Raw genomic sequence first — 14,857 nt, forward strand, 5'->3', positions numbered from 1 at the left:
TTCACCAGATGATCAACATCGACAACAACAGATTGAACATCAACAACAACATCAACAGTACGAACAACAACTTCAGCAAATTGAACAACAGCATTATCAACAACAGTATAAAAAGCTGCAACAACAATGTCAACAACAACAACAATCACATCAACAAATGAAAAAACAACAAATTTCTCATCATATTTCGGGCCCGGTGACAGATTGCATCTTTGCAAAAAGAAAGCCCCCCTTCACCAGAGTTCTACATTTCAGCCCACACCTGCCACACCAACAGTTTGCAAACTCATGGAGCTGCACCACACTTCTTCCGACCGTGGACATGCAGAATGCATCAATCGTCGTTCCGCAACATTTCGCGCCACACACAAATCACAGGTTGATGGCTGGTAAAGTTGATAATGATTACGGTACTGCTCATGTCATTCAACTCTACACAACAACTCCGCAGATGATGTTGCCCCAGTTGCAACAAACTTCAACCACAACACAGCCAATGCAGCATTCACTCAGCAAGGCAGCATCGCCAACCCAGTTAGGGAATGGACACCAACAAACACTTACAACAAATACCAAAATTAAAAGATCAACAAAGCCGACGGCAAATACAAGAAAAAAAATAATAGCCAAACCGGCAGGAAAAACACTATCAACAACAAAACTAACAACTGCGAAATTAATAGCAAAACCAATAACAACAAGTGTATCAATAAGAGCGATCCCGAAAGTTGCAACAGCTGCAACAGCCACCACAGCAATTACTACATCAGCGATTCCACCAGCCACCGCAGCAGCAACCATATCAACAACAACCGCAGCAGCAGCAGCAGCAACAACAACATTAGCAACATAGGCATCAACGCCATCTGCCGCAACAGCATGAACAACAATACCATTAACATCAGCATAAACAACAGTTGAAGGAACTGAAAAAAGAACAAATGTATAAAAAACAACAGACAATATTAGCAACATCGTCGTTTTAAAAATATTAATCACAGTTTGCAACAAAATGCAATAAAAACATCTCACACCACACACACATACAAACACACATACCACAGACACACACACACACCACACACACATACAAACAGACACATCATACACACATTCATTTCATATGTAATGTATATATGCCTATACTTGAAAATAAATAAAAAAAAATATATATATAATTTTGAAACAAAACGTGCACATTTCTGCTATGAAGCATTTGATCATTGCATTCTTTATTTATTTAAACTTTCATTTTTTACATAATTTCTTATATTTTTCATTTTTGAATTTTTATTAAGTTGATTTATACATCGCAATCGTAAAGTAATGGAGGAAGTGAAGCCTGCTTGCCCGCTACATTCTGCAAGCATGTCTCCATTCTCCAATGTATATTCACGTGAAACCCTAGGTAAGGAAACAAAAAGATGTCTACAATGTTATTACTCAATCGATTGAATGCTCTGCTCGGACATTTTTACGGATTATTTTATTATATCTTTTAACAATTTTATTCGTATTCTTGCTTATATTTTTAATTGGGAACGATGAATTTGATAATTTTTCTTGTACACATTTCAATGCAACTTATTTTTTCTAGTTGGCATCACCGCGCTCTTCGTTGCTGGACTAACCTGTTAAGTACGTAACCATAAAAAAATATTTTCTATGATTTTTTATGTTTTTTCAAATCATTTTAATTCTAAATTGCGAGCGCATTAGATTGTATTTGAAAAGTATTCAAGCATTCCTAAAATATGTGCTTCATGTCATCACGTGGATCATTTGAACTTGAATAAACCGCATTTGCCATTCGAAATTCTAATTTGTTTCGTGGTTTTGAATGTATGCATTAAAGAATGATTGGCATATTGTCTGATATTCAGAGGACCTTTAAACTCCTATGTGGAGAAATTTTGAAATCTCAACCAAATGAAAAAATTTGGAAAGAATTTTTACTGAAGAGTGGAGAGGCTGCCAGTTAGTACTGACTTGAGCATCTTAACTTCATCTCCTTGCAAATATTGAAGTAAGTTTTTGGTCAATAATACAACGGTCTAATATGCACGTGTCAATTTCAGTAAAAAAGAAATTGGCGACTTACGTTGTCGTTCCATGCAGTTGGCTAGTCCAAAACGCTTTCGATGATTGCCTCTTTGGGAAAAAAACACGTGAAGTATTAATTTTAAATTTAATTGAACACTTTCTACGCAACTTATTTTTGTGTAGCCGATAGTAGTTAATTGGTCGGTCACAACGTGAATGTTTTTAAACCAAAGTATAACTATAAAATATGACTATAAAAGCAATTATCTCAGAACCTAACAATAAAAACAAAACTTCATAGATGCCTAATTTGAAATGCTCAATTTAAGATGGCAAACGCAAGTAGCCAGCCATGGAGCAAATATCTTCATGCAAGACATTCATAACACGTCTTTCTGACTGACTGATTGATTGATTGACTAACTGACCAACAAATCAACCAACCGACTGGCCAATCAACCAGCCAACCAACCAACCATAAGCCAATTGATGCCAACACGTGCTGATAAATTGCAACAAAGAGAAGTCAAGACCAAAAATAATTCCAAAAATATTTCCGTGCTTTCACTAAATGACAAAAAAATTATTTCGCAATTATTGATGAAGTAAATAAAAATATTTGCCGCCAAAGTTGGAGGAATCACAAGCTGTCAATCAATCAATCAGTCAATCGATCAATCAAGTATTCAATTAGTCAGTCAATCAATCAATTAGTCAATCAATCAGCAGTCAATCAATCAGTCAATCAGTCGGCCAGTCGGTCAATCAATCAATCAATCAGAAAGAAGAGTTCGCTACCGAATTAATTACCTACGTTGTAACTATATTTTGAGGATCGTAACGGTATTTATAACGTAAAAGTTCGGCGGCCGTTTCCATTTCTTTCGCACTCGAAATTGTAGCATTCCTGGAGATATAAATAAGCAGGTCAGACAGATGTCGTGCCACATTTCTTGTAGGAAAAATTGATTTGTGGAAAAACGCTTCTATAAAAATAATAAAACAAGTTGATTGCTCAAAATTTTTTCAATGCTAGGTATAAGAACAAATAAACTAAATTTGTTCTTTGAATATTGATGACTCAATTGATCAGCTGACAAAACAACTAATCTATAAATCAATCTACCAATCAACCAACCAACTAATCAATCAATTAATCAATCAACCAATCAACAAATCAATCAGCCAATCAATCGATCAATTAATCTATCAATCAATCAATCAGTCAATCAATCAATCAACTGGGCAGCCATCTTGGAGAATGTCCCCCTTGAATTGAAGGTCCCTAAGGGGGACTGGTTTGCCTTCGACGTAGAGGTCCTTCATGCAGCCGACGAATGAGTTGCTCACCAACATGCCAGAGTGCATCTCTGAGTGAATATTAAGTCTTCGTCAATAATCTTTCATTCATTATTCATTAATTGGCTCGTTCCTCGATTAATTAGTTCATTCGTTCGTTCATTCATTCATTAGCTCATTTAAAACCGTCGTTGGTGGACGGATGGATGAAAGGACGGATAAACAGAAAGATAGATTGATGAAAAAATGGATGAATGAATAGATAAAATGAGGAATACAAAAATGAAATGATGAATGAAGGGATGGTGCTACCTTTAGCGCCGCCGATGAAGAGCTCATTGGATGTGTCAGTGCTGGAGTACCCTTCAATGCCAAACCCCGACGTCCCCCTCAACCCGTCTACGATCACGTAAACAACATTCTTTACTTTGTTCGCTGCAAAATTTAAAGAACATTCGCATCAGTTGAATGCATGCAGGCCACAATTTAAATCAGTTCCATTTAATCATTTCTCTGTTTGTTCGAGCAAACCATGAAATACTAAATGGAATGAGAAAAGTAGGAGGCGATGTGATGTGGATGTCTCAACAATTAGGGGGAATATTCATTATTCTTAATCATGGGCCCTAGCATAATCCTCCTGATGACTGGAAGCAATCGAAATCATCAACAACAACAACCGTTGTAACATCAACAGTAACCACAGCAACCACATAAGGAACAACAACCACAAAAAACCACAACAAGATAACAGAATTAACATCAGAAGCAGCGACAACAACGGCAACAACTGCAGTAGAAGCCACAACCACAGCAGCAGCGGTAGCTACAACAGCAGCAGCAACAACAATAGTTACTACGACAACAACAACAACAGTAACAGCAGCTACAACAACAACCGCAAAACAACGAACCAGAAACAGAGTACCACTTCCTCTCACACCAGAACATCTTGTTGCTTGGTTTGAAGTCGGACTTCATGACATGACCTTGTCCATTGTTCACAGTGAGATGGAACTGCATCGTTGTACGCGATGATGATAATGATGACATCAATAACAACAACAACAATAATAATAATAATAATAGGAAGAAGGGAAGAAGAAAAAAAAGAAGAAAAATGATGATGATGATGATAACAATGACAACGATGATGTGTTTCTGATTGAAAATAAGAAGATATGATAATGACGTGTGGATGATGATGATTACGGTGAATGATAATAATGACAGTGGTTGAGAAATTGAAATGATTGTCACCAAGATTTGATGTTTGCACAACATTCAACCGGCCAACCAGCCGACCAACCAATCAACCGACCAACCATCAACAGACCGACCAACCAGCCGACCAACCAATCAACCGACCAACCAACCAATCAACCGACCAACCAACCGACCAACCAGCCGACCAACCGACCAACCAATCAACCGACCGACCAATCAACCGACCAACCAATCAACCGACCAACCAACCGACCGACCAACCAACCGACCGACCAACCAGCCAACCGACCAACCAAAGAATTAACCAGTCAACTGACCTCTCCTTTGACCAATTGGAGTATAATAAACTCATCATTTGCAGGGTTGTGGACAGAGAAGAGGATGCCGTCCAGCAGTCGAGGTTTGATCATAAAGGAGATGTTCATGTGTGTCGGCGCTGAATAATCTGGGTCTGTAACAAATTTTTAATTCGTTCATTCATTCGTTCACTCACTCATTCACTCATTCACTTAATCATTTATTCATTCATTCGCTCATTTATTTAGGCGTTTCAATCGTTTCTTCAATTCGTCATTTAACTAATCTGTCATTCAATTAACCAACCAACCAATCAACCAACCAATCAACCAACCAACCAATCAACCAATCAATTAACCAACCAACCAATCCATCAATCAATCAACCAACCAACCAATCAATCAATCACGTCATTGTTAAATTTCGTTTATAATAATTTTCCTTCAATAACATTATGTTCATATGTTGAAATGAGGTTGATGGGTGAGGCTGGCTGAAGGCAACCACCAACGTGGTCCCCAATCTTCATCATTAACACTTACATTTAATTTCTATTTCATTAAAATTCTATTTCTCTATTGCCAGCAAGACGCCAAACAAATCATCATGCTGGAATCAAGAAGAACATTGAATGTTTTTACAAAGAGCCCTCGTGAACCAGCACTGCATCACCCAACAACTCCAGAAAGGTTTATATGAAATGCCCTTTAGCGCCGAAGGAACATGTCAACATGAACCATGTCAACATTTGCAAACGTGATTATACCATGAAAAATTTCTAACTTGAAAAAATTCTAAAAAAACTTTCAACATTTCTAACTTATGAAATTGTTACTTCAAATAAACAACGAGAGTGCAATTTTTAACAAACTTGTTCTCACCTAACTCACCCACACCGCAAAAAACTTCAATCAACAAAAACGAAATGGAGGAACGTACAAACGGAGCCGTATGTCTTGAAAGGTGTGGAGACAGGGAAGAAGAAGATCCCCTGCTCGACTGGGCACTTTGCACCTGGAGAAGATGATCGGGCTATCAACTTTGATTCAATTGGTTTGCCTTGCAGGGTGATGTCCTTCAATTCGCCGTTAAACATCCAAGTGTCAGGCTTTTTATCCTGTTCCGTAGATTGGTTGGTGAGTCGTGTGTTTGTGTGGTCATATTTTTCTTGTCACGTGTTTGTGTAATTTTTGATCACGTGTTCATTCATTTGTCTGTTCACGTGTTCGTTCATTTGTTTGTTCACGTGTTTGTTCACGTGTTTGTTCATGCAATTGGTCATTAAGCCACATTTATGAGATATTATTTTTGCTCTGAAATTTTTACAGCTTTTATTCAAGTAACCAAAAACACTAATTAGAACTTCCCGCATGGATGAAAACCACATGAAAAATAAAGGGCCATCCATCGTCCGCTCCCTCCAACACAGAACATGCACCAAGCATTAATTGAGGAAGATTCATATTAATTTTATCAACAAAATGTTATTACAACCACCACGTTCAGCAAATATTTTAATTTATTATTTTTATTTTTTTATTCTTATTGAAACTATCATGAAGGAGGCAAGTAGCAGAGGAAAATGGACTGACCGCGAAGTTGACGATGGAAGATTGGAAGACCTGCTGAGGCAGACCAGCCATGAAGATGGGGGCGGTGACCTCAACTGAAGTCTGACTGCCCATAAGTGCCGTGTTGTTGGAGTGCCGACCCACATTCAGCGTCACCAAGCCGTCTTCGTACCTGAAGTAGACCTGCGGGCAGCAGGCGAACATCTTCTCAAGAACCACACTAACAACATTCTCATCACATCATTTCATCACTTTTCGTTTCGTCGTTATTATTATAATTTTATTCATAATTATTAATATTATTTCGTCATTATTATTATTTTAAATACTATTATTTGTTAAAAAAGGACAAGCTGAAACACTTTTTTGGTCAAAAACTACAAACAATGAGATATAGCGTGAATAATGATTAACGAATGACGAAGCAACATGCGGAAACAAATTAATCGCATTTGCCCACTCCATTTTTGAACCATGATAAACACATAAACAACGTATTTAAAAATTATTATAAAACTAAAGAGACAAAAAAGAGAAAAATGAGAAGAGAAGAAACGAACATTGTGCCAGGCGTCATCAGCGAAGTTGACACCCTGCAGAGCAGTCTTGGTGATGCCGCCCCCGCAGTTCACAAATCCATGCATTGCCCCGCCCTTCATGAAGAGTGCAATGAAGTCCGAGTGCTGCTGATTGTAGGCGTAAAAGATGACCCCATCGGGGGAGGAGGTCTTCAAGTTCAGAGTCAATACGAACCTGCGTTCAAATTTAAATTATAACAATTGACTCCATCTGCCATTTTATTTCAATACAGAGTGCTATCCGAGAAAATAATATTGAAAAAAAGAACCGTAAACACTTTGTAGGCTACCATTAAATTATTTCAATTGATTATAATAATTAATATGCACTAAAAATGTACAAATGTCCTGAAAGAAATCATCACTAAATGGAAGTTCATCTAATTTTAACTCCTAGCTACCTGTATCTCAATCTGGTTTCAGACCTGCTCACCGTACTGAAACTTCTTTACTCAAAATACACAATGATATCCTTCTCTCTAGTGACAATAGTAATCTTACTCTTTTTCTTGCTCTTGACTTTTCCTCTGCTTTTGATACTGTTGACCATACTATTCTGTTGAGGCTGCTGCATCTTTCTTTTAATATTACTGATTCTTGTCTATCTTGGTTTTCTTCTTATCTCTGTAATCGTTTTTCTTCTGTTGTTCTCAATAATTCTACTTCTAACTCCTCTACTCTTACTTTTGGGGTACCTCAGAGTTCTATCCTTGGCCCTCTTCTATTTATACTCTATACCTCTAAACTACCTCATATTATTAATAACTTTTTTTTCTCTAGTCAACTATATCCTGATGATTCTTACATTTATACTTATTTCCCTCCATCTAATCGCAATAGTGTTCTTCATAATCTACCTCTATGTCTTTCTTCAATTATCGCTTGGTCTGACTCTCTGTGTCTTAAACTTAATCCTTCTAAGTTTGAATTAGTTTGTTTTAATAAATCTAAACACTTTATTACTATTCCTCCTATTATCTTACCTGATTCTAAAACGCTTGATGTCTCTCACAACTTTCGTAGTCTAGGTTTTATCTTTGATTCTACTATGTCTCTTTCTTCTCAGATTAATAGTGTCGCTAGAAGCTCTTACTTTCATCTACGTAGAATAAAAAAAACTTTTCTTGATGATCCTACTCTTCTTCTTATTACTTCGTTAGTCTTATCTAGGATTGATTATTGTAACTCGCTCTACTATGGTCTTCCTGACTCTATACTCTATCCTTTAAGTAAAGCTTTTAACTCTGCTGCTCGTCTAGTTGCTCGTGTCCCTTTCTTTTCTCATATATCTCCATATCTTGTTCTCTTACACTGGCTACCTATAAAATATAAAATAATTTTTAAAATATGCACGTTTATGTATAAGTCTCAATCTAAATTATTTCCTAAGTATTTATCAGATATATTAATTGAACCTAAACGCCCCGGTTTACGATCGTCTTCTTGTTCTCGTTTCTTCTTAACTCGTGTTAAACACTCTTTTGCTAAATCTGCTTTTGCTTTTTCTGGCCCTTTTCTCTGGAACTCTCTACCTACTTTTTTGACTACTTCTCCATCACTTACGAAGTTCAGAGCGGATTTCAAGACCCATCTGTTTTCAAAATTCATTAAGGACCGCTGTTGAACATCGCGAAAATAACGCTTGAACATCGCGGAAATGGCGCGGAAATGGCGCGGAAATGGCGCGGAAATTGATTGATTGATCGACCGATCGATCGACCGATTTGTAATCCTTCGTTACATATTAAATTATGCTTATTTTTACTTTAGCACGTTGCACAGCTTATTTTAAAAGAAATTGTTCATGTAACAAATTTATTTTGTTGCTGTTTCATTATTTAATCAGTTAATTAATCCAAATTTAAATATATGGACAGCTAGCCAACCAATCAGAAGGTCAGTCAATCAGATTGTCAATCAAACAACCATCCAACCAGTCAATCAATCAATTATTCAATCAATTTATTTTTTATTTATTTACATTTAAAGGAAGCAAAAAAATACTTGTAACAAAGTTAATTAATTAATCAATCAATCAACCAACCAGCCAACCAAACCAATTAATCATCTAACCAGTCAGTCAGCCTGTTAGCCAACCAATCAATCAATCAACCAACGAACATTTTTCGGCAATTAAACCTTCTTACTTGCTGATACTTGTTGGACCATCGGAATATTCATAGTAGTAACCAGAGGCCGACGACCCCTCACAGCCCCTCTCCTTCCAGGTGCTCAGTGGGTAAGCAGGGCGGGTGCAGCCTTTCACTGATTTTCGTGATTAATAATTTGTATAATTAAGTGATTAATAGCAGAAAGGGATTAAAATGTTGCAATTAAGAAGTTTGGCAAATGTTTATGTTGAAATAGACAACGACGTAGTTGTTTAGGTTGTAGTAGTTTGCGATTGATGATAGCTAGAAAGAATGTTGACTGATGAACATGACGACAACAAACAGCGTCTCATCATAGAGAACTAACGTTCCGGATTGATCACACCAGGGTCGACGGTGGAAGTTGAATAGAAGGATGAGGGGCCCTGTGGGGGCAAGTAGTCCATGTACTGGCACGTACCGATGTCAACGTTTATCAGGTCGGCATTCTGGACTTCATCAAAGTTCTGTAACCTGCAACCAAAATTTGTGCTTCGGTCGGGCGTTTCGTCACGCAGGACATTGAATGCAATGATAAAAAAACATCAATAAATCGTTTTAAAGTCTGTTCAGCAGATGGCAGAACAAATATAATAAACAATGAAATAAATAAGTAAGTAATAAATATATATAGTTAAAAACCCATACAATCATGGATGGTTATACAAATGAACTATAATGTTTTGTGCACTATGCATTATAAAATCATAAAAACTTTTGTTATTTCAACAATGAGCAACAGACTATCATTTAAATGGCGGGCAACCAACACAACGACGGACCGCACAAGCACTAACTTTGAGTTGATGGAGATGTCACCGATGCAGCCGACAAACGGTTTGTTGGAGCCGACATTCTTCAATGTTACGGACACAGAGTCAGGCACTCCTCCCAGGTACACGTGCTGCTGTCCTGGAATGCGAGCCCTGCTAGTAAAGGCCCTCGTCCCAGTCCACTTGTCCTCAGTTTCCAGGGAGAGTCTAAATGCGTAAGTAACAATTATCAATGCTAACTGATGAAGTTCAAAAGATGGAAACGTAACGACGATGAATATGTGTAGATAACTGACATAATGTCGAGTAAAAAAATCTTGTAACTCATTTGAAAACTTGCAAGTTCAGTCTCAGACACGGCGTAAAAAATATAGACCAAAAATTTCAATGCAAAAATAATTCCATTTGCCAAGCTTAATTAATTTTCAAAATGACCAAATACGAAAAGAAGCCATGTTCAATTTTCAAAACATCACACTGTTGAAGTAACAGCTGGCCACCAGCATTTCTAAATGACTAACAGGTTTTTAGTTCTTTTAACGTTGACGTAGTGCCAAGCACCATCGTTGAACTTGAATGGGGAAGTCAACTCCTCACTAGCGTTTTCATCATCATCTTTAAACACCAATTTCAAATATCCATCAACCAAAGATAAGGACAAACCAATATTCTGTGATGTTGAGGTTGATGTTGTTGTGGCTGGGGTTGACGGTGTTGGGATTGTTGTGGTGTATCGTGTTGTGAGTGATATTAATGTTATTGTTGATGTTGTTGCGGCTGATGTTGTCGTGGTTGTGCAACAACAACTACATCACATGCAGCAACAACTACATCACATGCAACATCAACTACATCACATGCAACGACAACTACATTAAATACAGCAACAAGTGATCAAATACAACAGTAGGACAGACCTGGGCACATTGAACCAATTTTTCGTATTTAACTTATTAAATTTTTATTATTGCATTAAAACTTTGAAATAGGTCATTATTATGTAAATACATGCCTATTACGTATCTTTAAAAATATATTCAATTCTAGCGTGTTTTTGACAATAGAAGGGTATATTTGCAAGCCTGTCGTGGGGTTCAACCTACCCCGTTCACGTGTTCACGGATCATGTTGCACCAAACACCGGGGCACGTTTAACCAGTATTTAATAACTGTTGCAAGACAATATTATTCAAATATTTTCAGATAAAAAAGTTTATTAATTTACATTAACAATAACAGCCAGTGACCAATTGACCACGTTTTTGCGAAACAATAGCACCAACTTGCTTCACATCTTTCTGACAACAATTCTGCTCGGGCGATGTACCGTAGTAATTAATTTTTGTTCCTTCGCTGTTGTAGATAGCCTCTGGTACAAACATATAACATTTATGAACTGATGAAAAGTTACCAAAAATGCGGACACGCATCTATGGAAGCAATAGATGTCGCCTCAGATTCTCTGACTGAGAGGTGTAAGTGTGTCCTCATGAATTTGGAAAACCAATCAGCCCCAGTTATTTCGTCAAGCAAGCATTCTTCGTCACCAGTAGAGACACATTTCTTGGCTGAAGACACTGAAATTTTATAATGCAGAATTCTGCTCGTTGTTGTATTTTTTACAATATTTAAACAATGTCGTACCGACAAGACATTCAGGCACAGACACTAATTTCACCTCTAGGGACTCTCACAGTAACCAGCATTATATCCAGAGACGAATTTAGACAACTTTGACGGAGAAAGCCAAGAAGCTAACCATATTTGCAAAAGTGTCGCCAAAATAAGTTTGGTGGCGACCTTTTTTGCTTATCGCGTGGATTTTTGGTCGATTTTCCTCATAAAACAATGTTTTCCTGCATAAAAACTAATGTTTTGCAGAGTTTTATTAAAAATACTGCTCACAACGTTTTCACACTGTTTTTCGTTGTCAATATATGACCCTTCTGATAGATCCTGCATCAAAAACAAACACATTTTTAAATTTTAGACTAATATAAATACGGTTCAATATGTCCCAAACAACTTGGTTCAATATGGCCCAACCATATTGATCCTAGTATTTCAACTGTAGCCTCATTAACATGTTACCAAGGCGTGAAAACAAATTTATGTATCGTAAAATTGTTTACTCTTTTGCAATTGTATTTTAAAGAACAATCACGTCAACGACTAAAAATTACTCAAAAACGGCAGAATCGTATTAGCGGCATTTACTTGACAGTTTGCAGACATAAACGTGACAGATTAACTCAGCTAGTTCCTACGCATTGATGGTTAAAATTATAAAACGTCTGCCGTTATTTGTTATAAATAAAAAAATTTACCCAACTGGTTCAACCTACCCGTGGTTCATAAAGCTCCGGTCTTCCCTACATTACTTAAACAAAAACAAAATGAGCAGGTACAAACCTGGGAATCGCCAAATATGTAGAATATTAGAGCATCACTTTGCTGGCTTCTGAATTTAAAACTCATTGCAAAATCGTTTGAAAGTGAGAAAGAATCTTTGAAAAGTTTGATGTAGCCAGTAGCAATGGGTGACGGAGGGAAGGACACTACTCGTATGGACTGACAAAAAATGTCAAGCATATATTAAGTACGTATTCCTATTATTCGAGTTTATTTACAAATTATTCAAGTACATTTACAAATTACAAAACAAATATCATATAAAAACGTTTGTTTACACTACTGTTTTTATAAAAACGAGTTATAATAACCTGTCTGCAACCATACTGCACGTCGACAAACTCGATGGCCGATTGGATTGGATATGGTGCAGACTTGGCCTGAAAGTTTCTTATGCAGCCTTTGAATCTGCTCTTCGTCGGTTTGCTGTGTGGGTACGATGTCATGTCGTATTTGCAACATTTTTGTCTCTAGTATTGATGTGACATTCGTTACATTGACATTGTGTTAAGGTAATATTTGCTATTTCATCAACATGTGATGCTAGAATTTCACGTAAAAATATAAACATTGACAACGCGACGAAATAAAAACCATTCAAAATATAGGACATGAACGTACGTGTAATTGTCGGGGTTTTTAAGCCCGCCAATGAAGAAATCACTTTCGCCCTCATAAATCATCTTCCAGCCATTAACGGCCATCCTAGGAACTGTTTGACACCCATGTTAATTTTTTATATAATTCATAGCCATATCAAAAAACAAAATAAATTAAAACTTTTAAATAATAAAATAAAATAAAAATAAATAAAATAACAAATTATAAATTTATTTTATTTCTTTTATTTTCTTTTATTTTTATTTATTAATTTATTTTTTAGCTATATTAACTTTTTATAAACTCTTATATAGCCTCTACAGTAAATTCTATGGTTTAAAATCAGTAACAAATAGCGAAGATAACAAATATAACAAGATAACAATAATTAATTACATAGTGTAATTCCACCATTCCGGTGGATATAACAGTAATATACAGATTTAAAATATTCAAAGACAATATATGAGGAGCACTTTTAATTGTGACTTCTTTAATGTTGCATTTAATAAAAAAAAGTGTTAAAATATATTTACCAGTATAAGTGTCAATTCTCAAGACAGCCACCCTATTTCTCCTGCTGAATGAGACAGAGTGCCAAAGTCCATCGTTGTACGTGCTCTCAGAAATCCTTGGCAGCCCGCCAGATCCCATGTCCATCACTCCTCTTAACTGCAAAACAAATATTCATCATCTGTTACAGAAACGTTCAACGTGTGTAACAGTTTGATATTCATTACGTGCTTCTAACACAAACAGGTTTTTGTGATAATAACTGAAGTTTCCAACGTCATCATTTTGCAAATTGTCCTTCGCTTAAATATTTTTTAAATTAAAATCTTAATAAGGATCGTTAAAAACAAAAAAAAATAAAAATTACAAAAACGAAACAAAGACAATATGAAAACAATAGTGAACATATTGTGGGGTTGAGATGAAAAAATGTTAGAGCACCTTTCCGTCAACAAGATCCAAAGTGATGAACTGTGTGTCGGTGCCCTGATGGAAGAGCAGAGCATCTTTAGAGTAAGTTTTGAAGTCAAAAGATACGTCCAAATTCTCTTCGATAAGCTGATTTTCAATTTTCATATGAGCATAGCCAGTACCACCATATGTGAAAATGTTGTCTTCGCTGAATATTTTTCTGAGAGAGAAAATTAATTCAACGAATGAAATATATCATTGTTCCCATATTAAGCAGTTAATGTATTGAATGTACTAACGTGTAAACACTATATTAATACTATATATTCAGACATTTATTTAAAAAATATTTAGTAGCAAAAGCAAAATCATTCAAACAAATGCTTACAATTACTTTCATGTTTAAATATACATTAGAGGTTCTTAGAGGTTTAGCAAATTATACAAACATAATCCGTACAAACTTTTAGATTATTTCGTTATTTAACTAATAACTTCATGGCAAACAAGACAACATTCGATTCTAAAAAATTAAATGAAAGTGTGATAATAGAAAATGATGAAAAATTACATCTTCTTGAAATGAGCTCCTCTCAACCCGCTGGCATCCACAAAATTCCAGAGACCAACCATCCTTTCGTCGTAAACGAGGTTCTCTATGACGCCCACAAATTTGTTGCGTGGTAGTATCGAACTCAAGTTGGAATTCTGTTTCTGTGCAAAAAACATTCCATAAAAATTCAAATCAACGAGTTTGCTGTTGGTGTTAACATTATGTTTACAAAAATTTCTTGAAAATTCCCAATTAAGAATCAGACGTCGGTCATAAACAAACCAAACACTCATCAGAACTATAAAATCGCATTTAAAAATAATTTGTAATTCACATTCATTCACAATAAATCACCAGTCAAATTTGAAAATTTTAGTAACGCCACTTCGATGTTATTTTAAAACCATGCTTGATAGTGCAGAAGAGAGCT

General features: G+C 36.1%; 1 protein-coding gene across 1 annotated transcript in view; it reads right to left on the minus strand.

The window, feature by feature from the left end:
- Positions 1–3,050: 3,050 nt before the first annotated feature.
- HELRODRAFT_192596 (hypothetical protein) overlaps positions 3,051–14,857 on the minus strand; it is a gene marked incomplete at its 5' end in the record, with an annotated part of 31,625 nt that continues 19,818 nt past the window's right edge. The window contains 17 exons of the mRNA XM_009023147.1: positions 3,051–3,413; positions 3,655–3,777; positions 4,257–4,359; positions 4,887–5,020; positions 5,806–5,983; positions 6,459–6,620; positions 6,998–7,190; positions 9,163–9,280; positions 9,494–9,639; positions 9,963–10,145; positions 10,460–10,608; positions 12,351–12,509; positions 12,662–12,776; positions 12,972–13,062; positions 13,487–13,622; positions 13,905–14,094; positions 14,446–14,588. Coding sequence (XP_009021395.1) covers positions 3,277–3,413; positions 3,655–3,777; positions 4,257–4,359; positions 4,887–5,020; positions 5,806–5,983; positions 6,459–6,620; positions 6,998–7,190; positions 9,163–9,280; positions 9,494–9,639; positions 9,963–10,145; positions 10,460–10,608; positions 12,351–12,509; positions 12,662–12,776; positions 12,972–13,062; positions 13,487–13,622; positions 13,905–14,094; positions 14,446–14,588 — 2,460 coding nt within the window. The 3' untranslated portion in view covers positions 3,051–3,276. The remainder of the gene's footprint in view (positions 3,414–3,654; positions 3,778–4,256; positions 4,360–4,886; positions 5,021–5,805; positions 5,984–6,458; positions 6,621–6,997; positions 7,191–9,162; positions 9,281–9,493; positions 9,640–9,962; positions 10,146–10,459; positions 10,609–12,350; positions 12,510–12,661; positions 12,777–12,971; positions 13,063–13,486; positions 13,623–13,904; positions 14,095–14,445; positions 14,589–14,857) is intronic.

Source organism: Helobdella robusta (assembly GCF_000326865.2).
Source record: "Helobdella robusta unplaced genomic scaffold HELROscaffold_35, whole genome shotgun sequence".
Taxonomy (NCBI): domain Eukaryota; kingdom Metazoa; phylum Annelida; class Clitellata; order Rhynchobdellida; family Glossiphoniidae; genus Helobdella; species Helobdella robusta.